The 17,286-nt window shown below is 42.6% G+C and overlaps 2 protein-coding genes across 5 annotated transcripts in view; both read left to right on the plus strand.

Annotated features, from left to right (window-relative positions):
* Positions 1-146: 146 nt before the first annotated feature.
* myd88 (MYD88 innate immune signal transduction adaptor) lies at positions 147-4,233 on the plus strand. The gene is made up of 5 exons (XM_080489144.1): positions 147-576; positions 1,991-2,122; positions 2,725-2,902; positions 3,534-3,625; positions 3,720-4,233. The coding sequence occupies exons 1-5, from the start codon at positions 273-275 to the stop codon at positions 3,872-3,874; spliced, it is 861 nt and encodes a 286-aa protein (XP_080345270.1). The 5' UTR covers positions 147-272; the 3' UTR covers positions 3,875-4,233.
* Positions 4,234-5,059: 826 nt separating this feature from the next.
* oxsr1b (oxidative stress responsive kinase 1b) overlaps positions 5,060-17,286 on the plus strand; it is a 37,751-nt gene continuing 25,524 nt past the window's right edge. Inside the window, exons 1-2 of one of the 4 annotated variants that reach the window (XM_080489136.1) lie at positions 5,060-5,323; positions 13,062-13,174. In XM_080489136.1, coding sequence (XP_080345262.1) covers positions 5,254-5,323; positions 13,062-13,174 — 183 coding nt within the window. In that variant the 5' untranslated portion in view covers positions 5,060-5,253. Of the gene's footprint in view, positions 5,324-7,842; positions 7,920-13,061; positions 13,175-17,286 lie in introns of those variants that run through there. The other 3 variants (XM_080489134.1, XM_080489137.1, XM_080489135.1) reach the window with 3 other exon arrangements.

The following is a 17,286-nucleotide window of genomic DNA, read 5'->3' on the forward strand; positions in this document are numbered from 1 at the left end:
AGAGTTCGAGGAAGAACTTTATTTACATATATGGTCTTCTTCCGTGCTGGTCATAAATGTCAGGCGGACTAGTTTGCCAGTAAAAAGTGGAAGTGGTCTCTTCTCTTCTCCTCCCCCCTGTGAATCTGCCCGCCTCTAAAAACCTTCTGACATCACTTCCTCATGTTTGTAAGCAGGTAGACTTTTGCTCCACATCTCAAATCACGTCTGTTTAGTTTTCTCGCGTTTTAACCGGAGCTCGGGGGTTTGTTTGTTTTTTAAAAATCTGGATCATGGCCGACGTGGACTCGGATCTGTGGTTGATCCCCCTGATCGCCCTCAACATGACGGTGAGGAAGAAGCTGGGACTCCACCTGAACCCCAAACGCACGGTGGCCGCGGACTGGATGTCGGTGGCGGAGAGCATGGGCTTCACCTACCTGGAGATCAAGAACTACGAGGGGCTGAGGAACCCCACCAGGTCCCTGCTGGAGGACTGGCAGGCCAAGACCACCGAGGCCACGGTGGGCAGGTTGTTGTCCATCCTGTCGGAGCTCGAGAGGAAAGACATTGTGGAGGATCTGCGTCCTCTAATAGGTGCGTTCGTTCACTCACCAGAGCCTTTGAGGAAACGATGACATGGAGCGTCCAACTTGTTGCAAAAAGACAAACATTGAGCAACGCAAAGGGAAAAAACTAAGTTTGTTTTTTGGTTTTTTTTAAATCTAGGAATATTAGATTCCATATAAACAGGTGCAGGGGTGTCAAACTCATTTTAGTCCTGGAGCCATTATAGCGACTGTTTTTTTTTAATCAAGTGTTTTTTTTTTTTTTTTTATTATTATTTTGTTTTAATGCAAATACATAAATTCTATCGAACAGCCTGTTTTGCAAAACATATTATGAACATTTCTGAAGAAGATTTAGTGCAACGTCAACAATACGCAACCTTTCCTCATAGGTATGTGGAACTGAAGAATATTTTACTCTCCAAACCATGCACACTAAAGATGTAAATGTATAAAATGCATTTAAAAAAAACATAAAAGTTTTGGCAGTACATGAACGACACAGTTCCACCAAATCCAACTCGTTTGAACTGAAGCTGCTGAACCGATGTTCTATTGTGCAATGTTCAACGTTTTAAAAATATTTGGACAGAACTCTTATTCCTTCATGGTGCAAACGTGGCGGGAGCGTGAAGTGGCTTTATGTACGATTTAATTTCCTCCTGAAAATTGACATTAACCTGCAGGTCGGATTGGATTAGCTGAGCTGCTTCTGGCCTACAGGGCCCCTCTGTTTGACCCCTCCTGGTGTCTCTGCAGGGTTGTGGGGTTTGCACCTTCTCCCCGCTCATGCTTGGGTTTTCTACAGGGACCCCAGTGCTTCTCAGTTAAACTGACATTGTTCTGTTTGTTGTGAAAGTAATCTAGTAAAAATGTTTTTACAACCATAATTGAGAGAGTGATGCAGCATGAACCTGACTACTGTGCCTCCTATTCCACTTATTTTACTGCAAAAAAACCAACAAACAAACCTGTGAAAATGTTTAATTTCAAAGGAATGCAGTCATTACATTATTGTCTGAAGTTATTACATTTTGAAAGGATTTTAAAAGGCACTTTATTCATGTTTCACTATTGGCAGGTCTTATTTTATTTAGTTGTTACAGACGATTCAAATTGCTCATTTGTGCACATTTAAAGGGTCTTACAGTGGTGCCCAGTATAATAATAATACCAAGTAGCTGTCATGGTCATCCTCCAGTGAGACTGATCGTGGTTTTTACTCTGGGCTCGAGGGTCTTTCTTTGAGAAGTTTGCATGTTCTCACTGTGTGTGTGTGAGAACTGTGTGGTTCAGAAACACGAATTTTAAGTTATTTGGTGACTATAGAAAATCGAGTGCTTAAAGCGGCGAAAGGACATTACTGTATACTTCTGTTTACCGTAGTGTCCACTTCAGTCCTAACATTTTGTGTTGGTGTGCGCGTTTTGTCCTGATGCCAGACGAGGACGTGAGGAAGTACCACGAGAATCTGAGGAGGAACGCGGAGCCTCCTCTTCAGGTCCCCGAGGTGGACAGCTGCTTCCCGCGCACCTCAGAGAAGACCGGTCTCACCACGAGGGACGACCCTGAAGGTACGCGGTAATACCACGGTCGCTTTCATTCTGTGTCTCTCGCTTTGACTTCGCGTGTTTCACTGTAAATGATACCCACTGAAGGTAGTTTAGTATTCATCAGGTGGCTCGCGGTACATGAAGTTGTGATTCAACTGGAAGCGGTAGTGGTAGTGGCATTTACATAATGATTATTTAACGTATGAAACGCAGTGCATGTTATTACCGAATTTAATGCAGTGGTTTTCCTTTTCACACCTTATTAGAAAGTGTCGGTGCTAGAATGAGAATGGCACTGCAGTTCTAGAAATGCCTCCGAAATGATTCACTTAAGTTTCTGTTACAGTGTGAATTAGAACTGTCTGACTGAGAAAGGTCCCGTTTGAAATAGTGACAATCGCTTTTTTGCTCAGTGATCGCACAGGAAAAGATAAAACTCGTATCTGCAGCTCTGATCACATCACTCTGTTCCACTTTTCTGCACAAGCTTGTGCTTTTTCTTCTTGAGAGAGAAAGAAAAAAGAAAAAGAAAAGATTATCGGTGTTTGAAAGCTGTTCAATAAAACTGACACTGAGAAAATAAAGTTGTTCGAGTGAATTTAATCGAGGTGAATTGAATGCAGGTGCTCCTGAGATGTTTGACGCCTTCATCTGCTACTGCCAGAGCGACTTTGGCTTCGTCCACGAGATGATCCGAGAGCTGGAGCAGACTGACCACAACCTGAAGCTGTGTGTGTTTGACAGAGACGTCCTCCCGGGCTCCTGCGTGTGGACCATCACCAGTGAGCTCATTGAGAAAAGGTAGACGCACTGACTGTTTCCCGGTGAATTCTATTGATCGAAATTTTGTTTTTTTGAAACGCCCAAACTGTCGGGCCAAGGTGTGACCCGCAAACTCCAACTGGGTCATTGCGGGGAAAAAAAACTAAACGGGGCAGCCATGTTAAACATGAGATATTGAGATATTTTATGCGACATACAGCTGCCAGAGTCCAAGCGGGTTCCCGGTTTGCACTGATAAAAATTCATGTGGCAAGGAATTAGAAATAAGAACTGCACTGATTTATTAAAACTGAATAATGAAAATAAGGCTCACTCACTTTTTAGAGTCCCTGTATGAATACCTAGACTTTAGTTAATACGACCCAAATATAAGATCGCCGCCTTTTCTGACTAATTCTGGGAAGAAAGTATCTCATATCTATTTTCCAGTGATTTATTTATACATTTTTTTGGGTGGCTGCCTGCATTGTTCATCTGTTTCAGTATCACAACATGACCAAAATGCAGAAGCTTCACTTTCAAAGGCAATTATGGTGAAACTCGAGAACCTACCGAGTTATGTGCCGAGGACATTTCATTGCGAACGTCACATGCAGAGAGTTACAATCCTCTCGTTTTCTAACCTTCGCCTTTTAAAAATGCCGTGCAGGTGCAAAAGGATGGTGGTGGTGATCTCCGATGAATACCTTCAAAGTGATGACTGTGATTTCCAGACAAAGTTTGCTCTCAGCCTTAGTCCTGGTAAGGTGATTTGTTTTTGTGATCAACAGTTTTGGCTTCCTGCCCACCAAAAAAACCTCCAAACAAATGATAATTGTTTTTGTTGTCGTTTCAGGAGCCCGGAGTAAACGCCTCATCCCAGTGATCTACAAGTCAATGACTAAGCCCTTCCCCAGCATCTTGCGCTTCCTCACCGTGTGTGACTACACACGGCCCTGCACAGAGGTCTGGTTCTGGATGCGGCTCGCAAGAGCCCTCTCACTGCCATAGTCAAGAACTGAGCTGTTAATGACTTTCACCCACTTTTTATTTTAAATTTTTTTGACTGGAATTACTCTATATCAAAGAAATTATATTTGACAATAAGCCAGATGTTACATCTTCACTTGAAACCGCTCTCTTAATTTTTTCTTTTCTTTTGGTGCACTGGCCACTTAACTTGATAAGATTGACGTGGAGGAAGAAGAGATCATGTGACTTGGAAATTTCAATTTTTTTCAGTTTTGCTGACAGCCGATGCCTGTTTAATTTTTGTTCTTGTTGGATTTACTTCACATATGTTTGTATTGTTTTTTTATATATTTGAGAATAGTGTTCACAAAAGTAAATAAATACTTTCAATTGATCTAAAATTGTGTTGATTCGTTATTTCATTTGCAGTCAGTATGTGTCAGATGTGGGTTGGGGCTCTCCACTTTATACCATCATTGTGTAACTCCTGCATGTTGCAGAATGCACCAGCAGAGGTCTCTTTATTTAAAGCTTTGAAGGAAACCTGTAGTTTAACACTAAGTCATAAGCAACCAATCATAGCGCAACACAGTAGCCAATCAGAGGACAGGGTGTTCCTAGAGGATCACGCCTCCTTTTGCAGATTTTTTATATGGGATATTAAACCTTTTTTTAGACTGATAGGTAACTTTTTTTTCTCCTTTGGATGATAAAAAAACCTCACTATTTAAATCACAAACATTAGTTGAAATCACGACTTTGTTAGATATATATTTAAATAAATTCAATTATATTTAGTTCACTTTGTAGGTGTTTGTTCTTCCAGCTTGCCTGATGACTACGCACACTGCATTAATGCAATTGCTATAAATGGAGAGGAATTAAGATTTTTAGTTAAACATGGGGAGGCTTTAAAGGGGAGAGAAAGTGTTGCCTGCAAGACCAGACTTTGAGAGTCACACACAAACGCCGCCATTAATAGTGTGGCGGAAGCAGTGCGCCGCAGCGGTACTTTAAATAAATATTTATTTGTAGTGCTGATGGGTTTGAGTTAAAGATAGACTGCAGGGGAATAATTGTGAAGAAGACAAATCGATTGAAGGTGCGGCAAAGTTGTTATTTAAATGTCAGTGTGTATACTTGGCGCTAATGGATCTCCTCCCGACCGGACGCAGCGGGGCCGCCACACTCAACATGGCCGCCCTCAAGGTCCACATTTGCTCAGTAGGAATGCGGTAGGCGGGGCTGCTGGGCTAGTGTCAAACTTTGGGAATGACAGGAGTGCTGCAGGATTCGCAAAGAAGGGGAAGTGTCGCCCTTGTTGGTCCTCTTTGGATTACTTTGACTTCTTTTTACACGCGGCTCTCTGGATTCAGCGCCTCCCTGCAGATAGCACGGCCTCGGCACATTAATCAGCCATGTCGGAGGACCTGAGCTCCCAACCCTGGACCATCAACAAAGATGACTATGAGCTACACGAGGTGATTGGTACGTGGTCTTTTACCTTGTTAGCTCAGCGTCTGTGATAATGTGATTTTTCCACCTTTGGCTGAATGAAAAAAGGCGGCGTTCACAGCGATGAAGGCGAGCTGACTGTGTTCAAGTGTGAAACGAGTGACAATCATCCTCGTTCTGCTGAGCCGGGCTGAGTTCATAACGTTTCTGGAACTTGGCAATCTTAGCCGGGCGGTGTTGTGCCTTGGAGTGACTGGAGACCTTACGGGGAGAGCGGTCACCCGTCCACTGGGGCTGTGCCGGAGTGGTAAACGAGCGTCGCTGTCTTGTCAGGCTGTGTCTATTTGCTGGGGAATAAACGCTTTCATTGAGCTTCAGTTTATTCATGTGGACAGCGAGATGTATGCTTTCTTTAAATGTAATCTGCGAAGAGGGCGTCGTCCCTGGTACTTGCAACGATATCATCTGTGTCCTTCTGAATCAAAGTCAGTAGTTTGCATAAACTGCAGGGTAGATTTGAACACAATTAACCAATTTGTAATATTGTAAGGAATGCATTGTTAAGGCGAAACAAAAGTGTGATCATCAAACAAACGGAACAAGTCAATGACTGAAACTCCATGTGTGTTCACGCCCATCTCTCTTTAAAATGCATACTTATACTCAATATCACTGACAATTTTGATTCAGAGTGCAGGGGTTATACTTCCAGTAAAGTCTTTTTTTCCCCCCTTCTTTTATTTTGTTGGTGCAATCTCTGGTGTGAATTAATCCCGTTATGCTTGAGGCTTTTTTTTTTTTTTTTTTTTTTTTTGGGAGAGGATTAATCTGTTATCATGGGACTGCTGATTTAAGAAAGGGAAAACCACCCCCACGAGAAACAATGTAATACTTTGCTGGGTAAAGTAGTCAATAATGCTTTGTCTGCCTTGTCTTGGGATTCAACCTGCAAGTTTGTAAGTTTGTTGAGACTGTTTCTTTTTAAAGCATAAGAAGGTGTTTCTTTTCTGCCAGGCGATCCAGTGTGGCAGAAGGCATATTCCACCTTTTTCTTTTTCCCCACCCACTTCCATGTGCAGGGTCAAGCCCGAGTGAGGCCACGGGATGGCTTATGGGCTGGCTGGCCCGAGGAATGACAGCCTTTGCTTGTGGAGTCCTGAAATGTCCCACCCCACAAATAGCTGACCTGTCTTACCTTTTCTTTGGCTGACTTTGTTCGGGAGGGAGAGGAAGGAGCGAGGAACATATAAGCAAAGTATTGTTTCTCTCAAATCAGTCAGTTTGTGCCTCTGGTTTACGTTGCCTGAGTGGTGTGTGCTTCCTCCACAGGGACTCTGTGTTTAGAAAAGGCTCATTTTGCAGGTCTCAAGTCAAACGTTTTGTATATTTTCTTTGAAAGGGTTGAAATGAACACCAAACCGACTTCTGCATTTCCATTCAAGTTGGTCGAAAAGTTTGCACCACGTTACCCCCTCCTGATAACACCCTGCAATTTAGCCGAGATAAAGCCCCTCTTGGAAAGAAACCAGTTCTGTCGCATTTTCTTGCAGCGTTTAACAAATCGTCCACCCAGTATGAGAGCTGGCGAGGTTTTTTCAGAGTTGCACTGCAGTTTGCTTTTTTTTTTTTTTTTTTTTAACTTTGATTTAAAATCAAAGAGCTTTTCTTATTAACTTAGATTCAGATGGTAAGTGTGCGTACAACTTTTCTTTTTCCACCTTATCTGATAGATCACCTAAAATCGGTGGCAAATTGTGTTGTTTTAAACGGATTATCATCCATATGAGCAGCACCCTGTGAGAGTCCCCCCCCCCCCCCCCAGAGTCCTCATGAACTCACAGTAAATTGCTTCTGCACCACATCTGCTTCTGTTCAGGTCAAACTTTGCCAACAGTCATGAGAAGCTCTCGCGCTCTCTCTCTCGCTCTGTCTCGCTTATAAATTAGGACATACGGTCGGTTGATCACCCTTTTCCAATTTTCAGAGCAACTGGAAAATACAAGGATTGTTTTTTAAAAAAACAACTTTACATGTTCAGACTATGCAGCATGTGAATATTAGATATTTGCAAAGCTATTCACATTAACTGAATCACCCTGAAAGTCAAGCTGACAGCTGTACCATCAGAGTTACAGATCCTTGACAACCATTTTCTAAAAAAAAAAAAAAAATCTATTTTGTCATGTACAATATCAGAAAATAATGACGGACTATGTTACCAGGTCATGTGATCTAATTACGTGGGCTGAGTATATCATCGAAGACACAGAGAAGCTGAAGTTAGACACAAAACATTTTTGGCCCATTTATAAAAAGAGTGTTTTATTGACTAATTCCTGGTTTTGATGCTGTTGAAGGTTTAAAACCAGAGACAGACTGATGATTTCAGCCCTTCCTGTGTCCGCAGCTCTAAAAACTGTCAACAATTAATAGTGTTGGATCACTGCAGCAGCTACCAGCAGAATGGAGCCCGGCTCCGGGACCTAAACCAGCCTCCCCTTCCCGCTCCAACACAAACTGTCGGGGAGATACTGTATAAACTGTGTCTTTCCACAGTGATCCGGCTCTCTCAGCTCGAGGACTGGCGTGTCGAGGATGGCTCTGCATGCCCAACAGAGCCATTGTTTCGGTAACTTCCCCGGGGAAAGAGGATTTGTTATTACATGGTTCACACCCTCTTCTTCTTTTTTTTTTTTTTTTTTTCACCTCGCCGAGCATTGGATCGTACTGGACTGAGCCCACTGGAAAATAGTGGAGCTGTTTCTGTCCGGTCTTGGATCATGCTTTGGATCATTCGAGTTGGCAAATCTGGCCTGGAAACTTTTCTTCTCCTCGTGTTTGTATCCACCAGCAACCGCGTTTCCTCCCTGTTGCTTTTCGCTCTGTCCAGATGGTTTTTAACAAAGACCTCAATCCTCCACCACAACAGCACACAACCCCTGACCCTGTAATTTACCGTAAACTCAAAGATTCAGGCCACAACGTGTTTTTTTTTTTGTTTTTTTTAGGGCATTTCGTCCGGGGATGTCGAGGGAATACACACCAAAAGGCAGCGGGGGGGTGCTGGTGTGGTTATCCACCATGGGTGACATTTTCTTATTTTACCTTTTGAATGAAATGGGTGGAATGTCAGCCAGGTATGCAGAGGAAATGTAATAAAAGACGAGTGGCGTCAGGCAGTAAACTGGCCTGGCGAGGGCAGGAAAGTCAAGCTGGAGCTGCTGCTCATGAAAACTCATGAAGGAGCGCATTGACAAAACCGTCGCATGGTGACCTGCTCCTGTACAAAGTAATCCAAGACCGGAATACCGTGTTCTGAAAATGAAAAAAAAATAAATCCGTGCCGGGAAGGTAGTGTCCCTGGACCTATATTTTGCCTTCCCTTTTCGAGTGACATGTTGAACCATAGCGTGCTGTATCATTTTAAGCCCACGTTGTTTGAACAACAGCCTTGTAATGGCTTTTTAATGAAACCTTGAGGAGTAAGAAGAGTACAAATGAGTTTCAGTGGAAAACACTACACCAATATGAACCTTTTAATAGGCACAAACAAGTAACAGATAGCAATCAATCATCTCTCCTCAACACTTTTAATTGGCATTTTTGGTGGCATTTTGTTTTAGAAAAAACAAACATAAATAAATGTTAAAGGTGCTGTATGTATTATGTTTTTTTACTTAATAATTTGCTATCAGAAACCCATTTCTGCCACCTAAAGCAGAATTGTACCTTAGTTTTCTATACTGCACATTGGAGGGTTATATATTGCAGTGTGGAGAAGTCCCCAGGGTCTCGTGTGCCATCCACACATTGCTGGATTATGTAATGACGCTCACACGAGCTCCTCATGCCAAACCGGAGTTGTTTTGAGAAAACATGTTGACAGAACACACCGGCTTCTTTTTCAAAGATCACGATTGTTTTGTCAATGGTAGAAGTGATCGGGATGTTATATGTCAAATATGATTTACAACTCAAGATTTAATATTTAGATTTTTAACATTTTAGCGTTGTGTAGTGATAAAGTTTTTTTTTTTTTAATGACATAACATTTTATTCAACCGTCCGCGGGTTCAGTTGTCAAACGAAAAGATAAAAGAAGAAATGCTTCAACTTAATTTGCATGGATTTTTAAAAAAAAATTTCTTCCTGGGATGTTTGTGGCAAAAGTTGATGTAAATCTTCATGATATGAAATGAAAAGTTGAAAATCAACATTGAACATGGAAATAGAGCAAAAAGCTTTTATTCCCTGGGCCCCCTGCCTCATTTTTATTTGGTTGCTGGATAAATCTTGAAAATTGGGGAAAAACCTAATATATAGATTTAACTGTGTCGTCCACCTGCAGAACAAGTGAAATGTTTCTCAGGAATACAAAATATTCCACAGGAACATTCAAGTATTTGCGTGCGTGTGTTCCCAGAGTAAATGAAGTCGAGTCATTTATGTGTGAAGTAGTTGGTAGAAGAAGACGGAGATAAAGATGCTGCTCTCTTTATGTCGGCGCCAGACTCCTTCGAAGCGGTGGCACTGCCGCAGAGCCTCATCTCGGCCGCGTTTGTGTGCCGCTGCTCCTCATGCTGAGAGCGACGTCGGTGGGGATGTGTCTTGTGTGACGGCGAGTCATTTCGTAACATCAGATGTTATTAATCCGTCAGGCTAACATCTGAATTCTCAGTCTGAAAGTACCAGACGCCAGTCATGACTGTGGTTTGTGAGCGTGAGAACATCCGGCGTGTCTCGTCTTGTATTTGACAAATGTTTGATATCTGTTCTGAAGAGTGAGAGCATCATCGGCATTGTTATATCTTGCGCGGTTTTTATTGTTTGGTTTTGTTTTTCTTTGTGTACCTATTCATTTTTATCATTCAGTTATTCTTTAAACATTTCGAGAATCCCTGCAGTCACTCTCATTATTTAATTATTTAATGTTTTGTATTTACTGGGAATTTTATTAAATTTTTTCATTGGATTTGTCGTCTTTTTTCTTCTTTTTTTTTTCTTTTATTACGTAATGTACATCCTAGAAATCATTGGTCCCTCGCTTAGTGATTCTTTTTTTTTTTAATGAAAATTTTTGCTTCGTGAAAATGTAACTTTCCTAAAAAAAAAACCTAAAAAAACAAATCTGTCTGTATTTATTATAGTAACTGTATGTGGATATGACACCAGAACTTAAAATGGAGTATTAAGCCAAACCTTTAAGAATAGTTCATTTATTTTACAGGTGTGGTCTATATGCCTCCGGAGGGCACTGTGGTATTTTTTTTACTTGACTTGCGATATTAGTTCAAATCTGAGAGATCTTGGATTTAACGCATAGAAGTATGAATTTAATAGAGACCTTGGAAGTGAAAGTGTAAAAGATGGTGTCTGGTGTAAAAAAAAACAAAAAAAACAAGCGTCCACAGTGCAGAGAACTCTTACTTTTGCACAGTATTTCATAGTAACTAAAGGTCCCGGCTAAGTGGCTGGTTCTTCTTTTGGCCTCCATTACTGCAGAGGGCCTTGGTCCCCTTTGACCTTGCCCTTACTAAACTCAACCGTCTCTCCACACCCAGTTTTTCCACCATCGTTCCACACATGCACACAAGCACATGTGCTCTGCAGCCCGTCCAGCCACCCCTGACGACTAGCTGTTTGTTTGTACGGGGGAATTTACACTCCGGCGTGTACGGGGAAACGGGCTCCCCGCGGTGCTGCCTGGCCTGAGCTCCCCACCACTGGCCGGCCTCCAGAGGTATTGAGGGTCGGGGGGGGGGGGGGGGGCTGGTCAGGGTGGGATGGAGACGCAGGAGGATAAATTTATCATGCGTGTGGACGTGAGCAATGGAGCAGCGCCCAGGCGAGTTGAGCATCAAGGCCAGCCACACATCGTGAGAGGTTACCATTCGATATATGGCACCCGCACACTAGAGCGTAGGGTTTCACCTTGTTTATAGTCAGGAGGATTGAAGTGACCCCTACCTGTCTTTCAGTCGGGGAGTAAATTCAAGAAATTAGCAACTTGATTAAATTTAGTGCACAAGAGTTCAATTTGAGTCCGTCTCATTAAATACATGTTTGCTATTTCATTCTTATTCCTCCTATGAAGCCCGAAGTAATAATTATCTTGGATAAATACAGTTGGATTAAATGGCGGGCACCTCTTCAGGGACTCATTTTCTTTTTAATTAAAATCAAAGAGACAGTTTTTTTTTCTTTTCTTTTTTTTTTTTTAAACAAAAACAAAAAACCTTGATACAACAACTGAGCACTTTGTTAATATTTGGGTAAAGCTAAGAACGGGGCACGAGAGGTTAGGAAAGGCTTACCGGAGGTTGAACCAACTCGCGTGTCCCTCACCAAAGCTTGCTACCCCGTATGTGCTCATAGCGTCGCGGTTACGCCGGACGCCTTGTAGAAGCAGCTCGGTGTGTTCATGCGTGGCTGTAAATAAGAGCCATACGAGGGCTGTTAAATTGACCCCACACCACGCAGGAGCGACTGGAACGCCTCTCACAGGGAGCATTTTACGAGTTTTAACTCTCACGTGTTATTCAGGATAAAAATAGAATAAAAAGCTTCCTAGTCTTCGAGGGAAGCTTTAATCAGGTTAAAGTACTTTGTGGTTCATTTGCCATTTATCTTATGTTTACACCTATATGGATTGGTGATTTAACATGCTTGTTTTGTACTTGAATTCCATTTAACTATGGAAGAGGCAACACTTCTAAAATCTGTGCTGCTTTCAAACTCCCAAACGTACTTTTCCCTCTGACCCGATGGACTTGTTGAGGGAGCACCGGGGTGCGGATGGCAGAGTTCACGCTTCATTAAAACGACCGGAATGGCACCGGAACAAACGGGAGCAGTGTGAATACACTCCTCGTCTCATAATGCAGTTCAAAGTAGTTAAAGAAGGAGACTCTTTTCATTGAATTTCACTTCTCATATTGCTTATAAGACGTATGTGACAAAGTCTTTAAATCCTGCTCACTTCCAAAGACATTGCCAGGTTGGCATTTAGTCGACACAGCATCAATCATCAGTTTGTGACCTATAAAGTAAATCTTCAAAAACAGACGTCAAAACAGTGCTACATGCGCCACACTGTGGTGTTCTCTTTTTTTTCTCTCTCTTTCTGTCATGAGTCTCCTGTCGAATCCTCCCTGGGGAAATGCTCGATTCGGCAGAGTCACCGGCTCCAATCAGGCCTGCCTCATTAGACAGGACTCAGGAAAGCAGATTCATAATTGATGAGCATAAATTTAAGCTGCACCAAAGATAAATCCGATGAACTGTTTCAGCAAAGCTTCGTTTAACCTCCATGGAGCTCTGAACGAATTGACGGATGAAAGTTTATCATTAGACAGGAACGGATTATCGAAAAGCCGAAACTTCAACCCCAAAGAGGTGAAAACGAGCAAAGTTGAGTTCTTGGATGAGCTGATCATCACTTATAGTGAGGGTTGAGTTACTAGAATGATGAGGTTTTTCGAAATCCATGGTTCTAACCATTCAAACTACCACTTTAAATAAGGGATGAACCATCGATTAGGATGCACACGGGTACTTACTGTCAAGAGGTTTTCTGGGTACGTCCAACCGATAGGAAATCCCTCCTTAATCCCAGAATACGCCAGGGAGCTTATACATCTCGTCTCACACAAGTAACATTAACATTTCCTGAGAAACCGACTGACTGTCTTTCGCCCTTTAAGTTGTAAAAAAAGGAATGAATCGATGCATATTAAAGGTGATAATGAGCCAATGTTCCTGTCTGTTTCAGGGAGTGGGGCCACAGCGGTGGTTCAGGCAGCCTACTGTATACCGCGCAAGGAGAAGGTGGCCATCAAACGCATCAACCTAGAAAAGTGCCAGACCAGTATGGACGAACTCCTGGTAAGACGCGCCGATAAGTAAATGTTACTTTTCATGTGGGATCAAAAGCAGCTTCTCTCTTACAGATTGCGCCGAACGCTTTTGTCTCTGCGGTCTGCGCATGAGGATGGAGTTTAGTTCCATCTCTGCTTTTCATTAGTGGTTTTCTCCGAGCTGGCCTCCCATCATCCCTGCCACTTCAAACACCACTCGGGTTGTTCTCTGAAGGAGGAGTCCACTTACCATTAGTACCACCATGGGACATCTTCCTGAAGGCTCTTTTGTGTCATTATACCCTCAGTACTGCGGATCAGCACATCATTTACTTTATGACATGCGGAGTCCAATTCACCTCGAGACATGGAGAGATTAGATCAAGCTCCTCTGCAGGGAGAAATAATCTGTTGCTTGTCCGTGGTTCTCGCTTTGCTGATAAAATGCGAGTTTTGCCATAAAATATGTATCTTCGGTTTTTATTTGTCGACTGCCTCACAGAGAGCAAGGCCTGCCTGTCCACTATCGATTTTTATTAAAAGCAGACTTTGAACTGCTACAAATGCATATTTCATACTACTTGGCTTGTGCACAATGTATTGCTAAATTACACCGGTGTCAGCTCTCTCTTTTTTTTTCAGACCATAAGCACCAGATCAGAGGGTTTTTTTTGTGCGTAATGACTTGCTCTTAACTGGACGTGTGATGGATATTTTCCTAGTGTTCATCCAAAACTCTCAGAAAGTAACCCACGGGAAATAAATATTGTGTAAGCCTATATGGGTGCAAGGACGATCATGGCGAGAGCCCACTGGCAGATTGCTCACAACTCGTTGGCAATACTAAACCGAACACTACCCCCCACCCCCCACACACCCCCACCGTCAGTCAGGAGGGTGAATCAAGAGAATGTTGCTCCCTGATTCTGGGAGCAGGTGGTCACATGGACCGGATCAGGTTTCCTCCCTGTGGTCCCCCCTATTTCAAAGCCTGGTGAGCTGAATAGCGAGCAAGCATCAAATTGACCCCCTACTGATACTGAAGAAGTGCAGTTTCAACGTTTAATGCAACAAGTTTTAAAGAAGCCTGCAGGTCTTTCACAAGTGCCATTTGTTCAGTCCAGATTAAGGAAGGATAATGTCTTTGTTGGACACTGTATTAACCTAAGATTTTCTTAGGTTTGCATGTGTGTGTGTCTGTGTGTGTGTGTGTGTTGCAGTGAGACTGACTCAGAGTGAATGTGTGTGCGTGTGGAGCTCTCAGTAACTGATAGTGACGTAACATTGCTCCTATAGTGGCCTCTCTGTGTGTCTGCCATCAGTGTGATTCTGTGGCACCAGTTTGTGACCCAGCACTGTATTCAGTTTGTGACAATAGCTCATTTATTTTTCGCTCAGTTTCAAGGTCCTCGGACCCACCAAATACTGAACGGATCCAGCCTAATCAAGACGAAACACAATTGGCCTGGACTGAGCCACTTCCTGAAAGACTCGGTATTTATTTTGAATGCTAAAGCAGCTGATCTGGTGCCTTGCTCCGCTTAGTGTCAGCGTGCAGCAATTGTTAAAAAAGACATTAGGACTGTCACAAGATGGGTCTAAAAGTCACTTTCAGTTGTTTTTATGAAATTAGCCAACACTGCATCCGTCATGTCACTGTGATTTTTGGAGAACCATGTTCCCCGTTCTACTCACTTAAGCTTGAGACATAATTCAGGGATGGCGCGGCTATGGCAAGGAGACATGCGGTAGTGAATGCTGATTGTATCGGCCAATGTGATTTCAATTACAGGGAGGAAAACAGTGTTGTCAGTTGGAGCGTGAGCATCTGATTTTACAATTGAATCTGCAGGGTTTTTTTTGTTTTTTTTTCCGCCTACAAGTTCATTTGTCGTCTCGAAATGTTTGCTTTAAAAGTCAGAAAACGTGCTGCACAGTTTGTGTGCTTGCTTTCTTTTCCAAATTGGGGATTGTGAGAAATGCCTAATTTGATGTTTATGTAATTATGCTAGTCCTAGACCATAAAATAACTCCATATGGATAATTTGTCTGCCTGGTTTCCGTCATACGTCAACTGAGAAACTCCAGGTAGCACAGAAGCAACAGGGACTTGCAGTAGATATTTGATGGTAATGAAATGCAGCCCGTGAATAAAACAGATGGCCATTATCTCAATGCATTTGTCAATAATGGTCGACACGGGTTATCATAAAGGCTTACTCCGATGTCTTCTGCGACTTGTTTATTGAATCCCAAATGTAATTATGGAATAGTGAAAGCATTTGTGGAGCAGATGGCTGCGTCTGTGGCCACGGAGAGGTGTGTCTGCGGCGGTTTACGAGTCGTGCATCAGCAGAAGATCACTGCAACACCCACCTGCAACAAAGCCGAGAATAAAAACTTAGGCCAAAAAGAACTGTAAAAACCATCTATGATGAGTTTCCTGCTGAATAATGGATCATCTCGGGGTCAATGTTAATGTGTTAATGTTAATGAGTATCACTCTTCCGCTTGTCGGGAGTCTTTTATTATACAGCTGTGATAGCTTTTGTTTTGTACTAGAGCTTTTTGTATGATTTTAATAAGTCTCTAATACACTTGTAATGCATTGGCATCAAGAAAATGAATGTTTTAATAGATTAATGTATAGCCTTACCCTCAATCTATTCAAAACTGAAAAGCAAAACACAATGCTGTGAAATAACATCCAGCTGACCCACCAGATCTTTGACACACTCCCCTGGTAAGGACATCCACACACTGAAAATCACTGAGATACCCTATTTTCTAGAGTTAGTCAACGTCCAATATAGAAATTCAAAGACAGTTTAGACTTCAATTCCTTTTGCAGACGTATGACAGAGAGAAGTCAAAAAAAAAAAAACCTTTTCCTAATGAAAATAATCTAATCTGATATCAAATGTTGCACGGACGTGGTGTAAATGGTTTTGAGCGACGGGGACGTTTCCAGGCTCTCTTGTGTGGCATTGGTTTACAGTGACCTAATCCTCACAACAAAGGGTGTCTCTCAGTCTCACATTGTCTGTTGGAAAAGACGAGGAAAAACCTGCCAACTGCCAGAGCGAGATATCCTCCCTGTTATCCCATTGTTTTTCTTCTCTGGGGTTACCCCGGCCCACAGCGCTGCGGTGACCTGCCTCCTCACAGGGCTGAGAACAGACGGAGGGGGCTGGCCTCCGGAGCCAGATCGCCGCCAACAGGTTATATCATTATTACGCTCCGTGTAGTTTCCAGGGACAGAATAATGGGGGAAGACGACCCACGTCGCTCGCTGTCTGGCCAAAACGACTCGGAGTCACTCAACGGTTTTTGCCTCCAAAGCCACTCGCTGAGTTTGTGAGTTCAGCGGTTGGTCATTAGTATATGTAAGAATATGAGAAAACAACATCCACTGAAAAAGCTCAAAGTTACTCTTCTTTTCTTTTTTTTCTTTTTTTTGTATGAAACCTTTCCGCACCATTGTCCCCTCGCAGATCTGTGTGCATTCAAACACGTCTGTACCTGTCAAGCTCCAACAGCTTTTGTTTTAGGCACAGTCTGGCTCTGTAGCCACCCTTATTATGACTCAGACCATGTGCTTACCTCCTTTTGTCAGACGGATTCTAAAGACGTTATGATGATGGCTCTTCTTGGTCGAGGCACTAACTAAGACCAAAGGCCCGATAGTGATGACTCTGCAGCTGAGGAATACTGCTGTTAAAGCACATTGTGGAAGCTCGGCATTACACTGATGGAGGATCTGACTTTGTTTGACCCACAAAGCATCTATTGATTCATGGCTTTACCAAATGATTTTAGCTTTGGTGTTAATGTTTCCTCTTCGACAGTGGTGTATCTGTCATGCTTAAAACATCAATCACTGTTATGAAGACACTCTGGCGGTGAAAGGATGGTAGAGTGCTCAGGGCGCACACCACACTTAATCCACGCCATGTTCGTTTGTTGTTTGTGGACGCATGAAAAATGATGAATTGAAATTTTATTATTCAAAGATGTCTAAATTGTAAATGGATGACAATGATCATATATGCCTGCACGAAGACCTCCCATCCAGTGATCGTGATGCTGTCAAATCAAAAATCTGAAATAAAGAAAGCACATAAACCTTCTTTGTTCATT

The sequence above is a fragment of the Lipophrys pholis genome, assembly GCF_963383615.2.
Source record: "Lipophrys pholis genome assembly, chromosome: 20".
NCBI lineage: Eukaryota > Metazoa > Chordata > Actinopteri > Blenniiformes > Blenniidae > Lipophrys > Lipophrys pholis.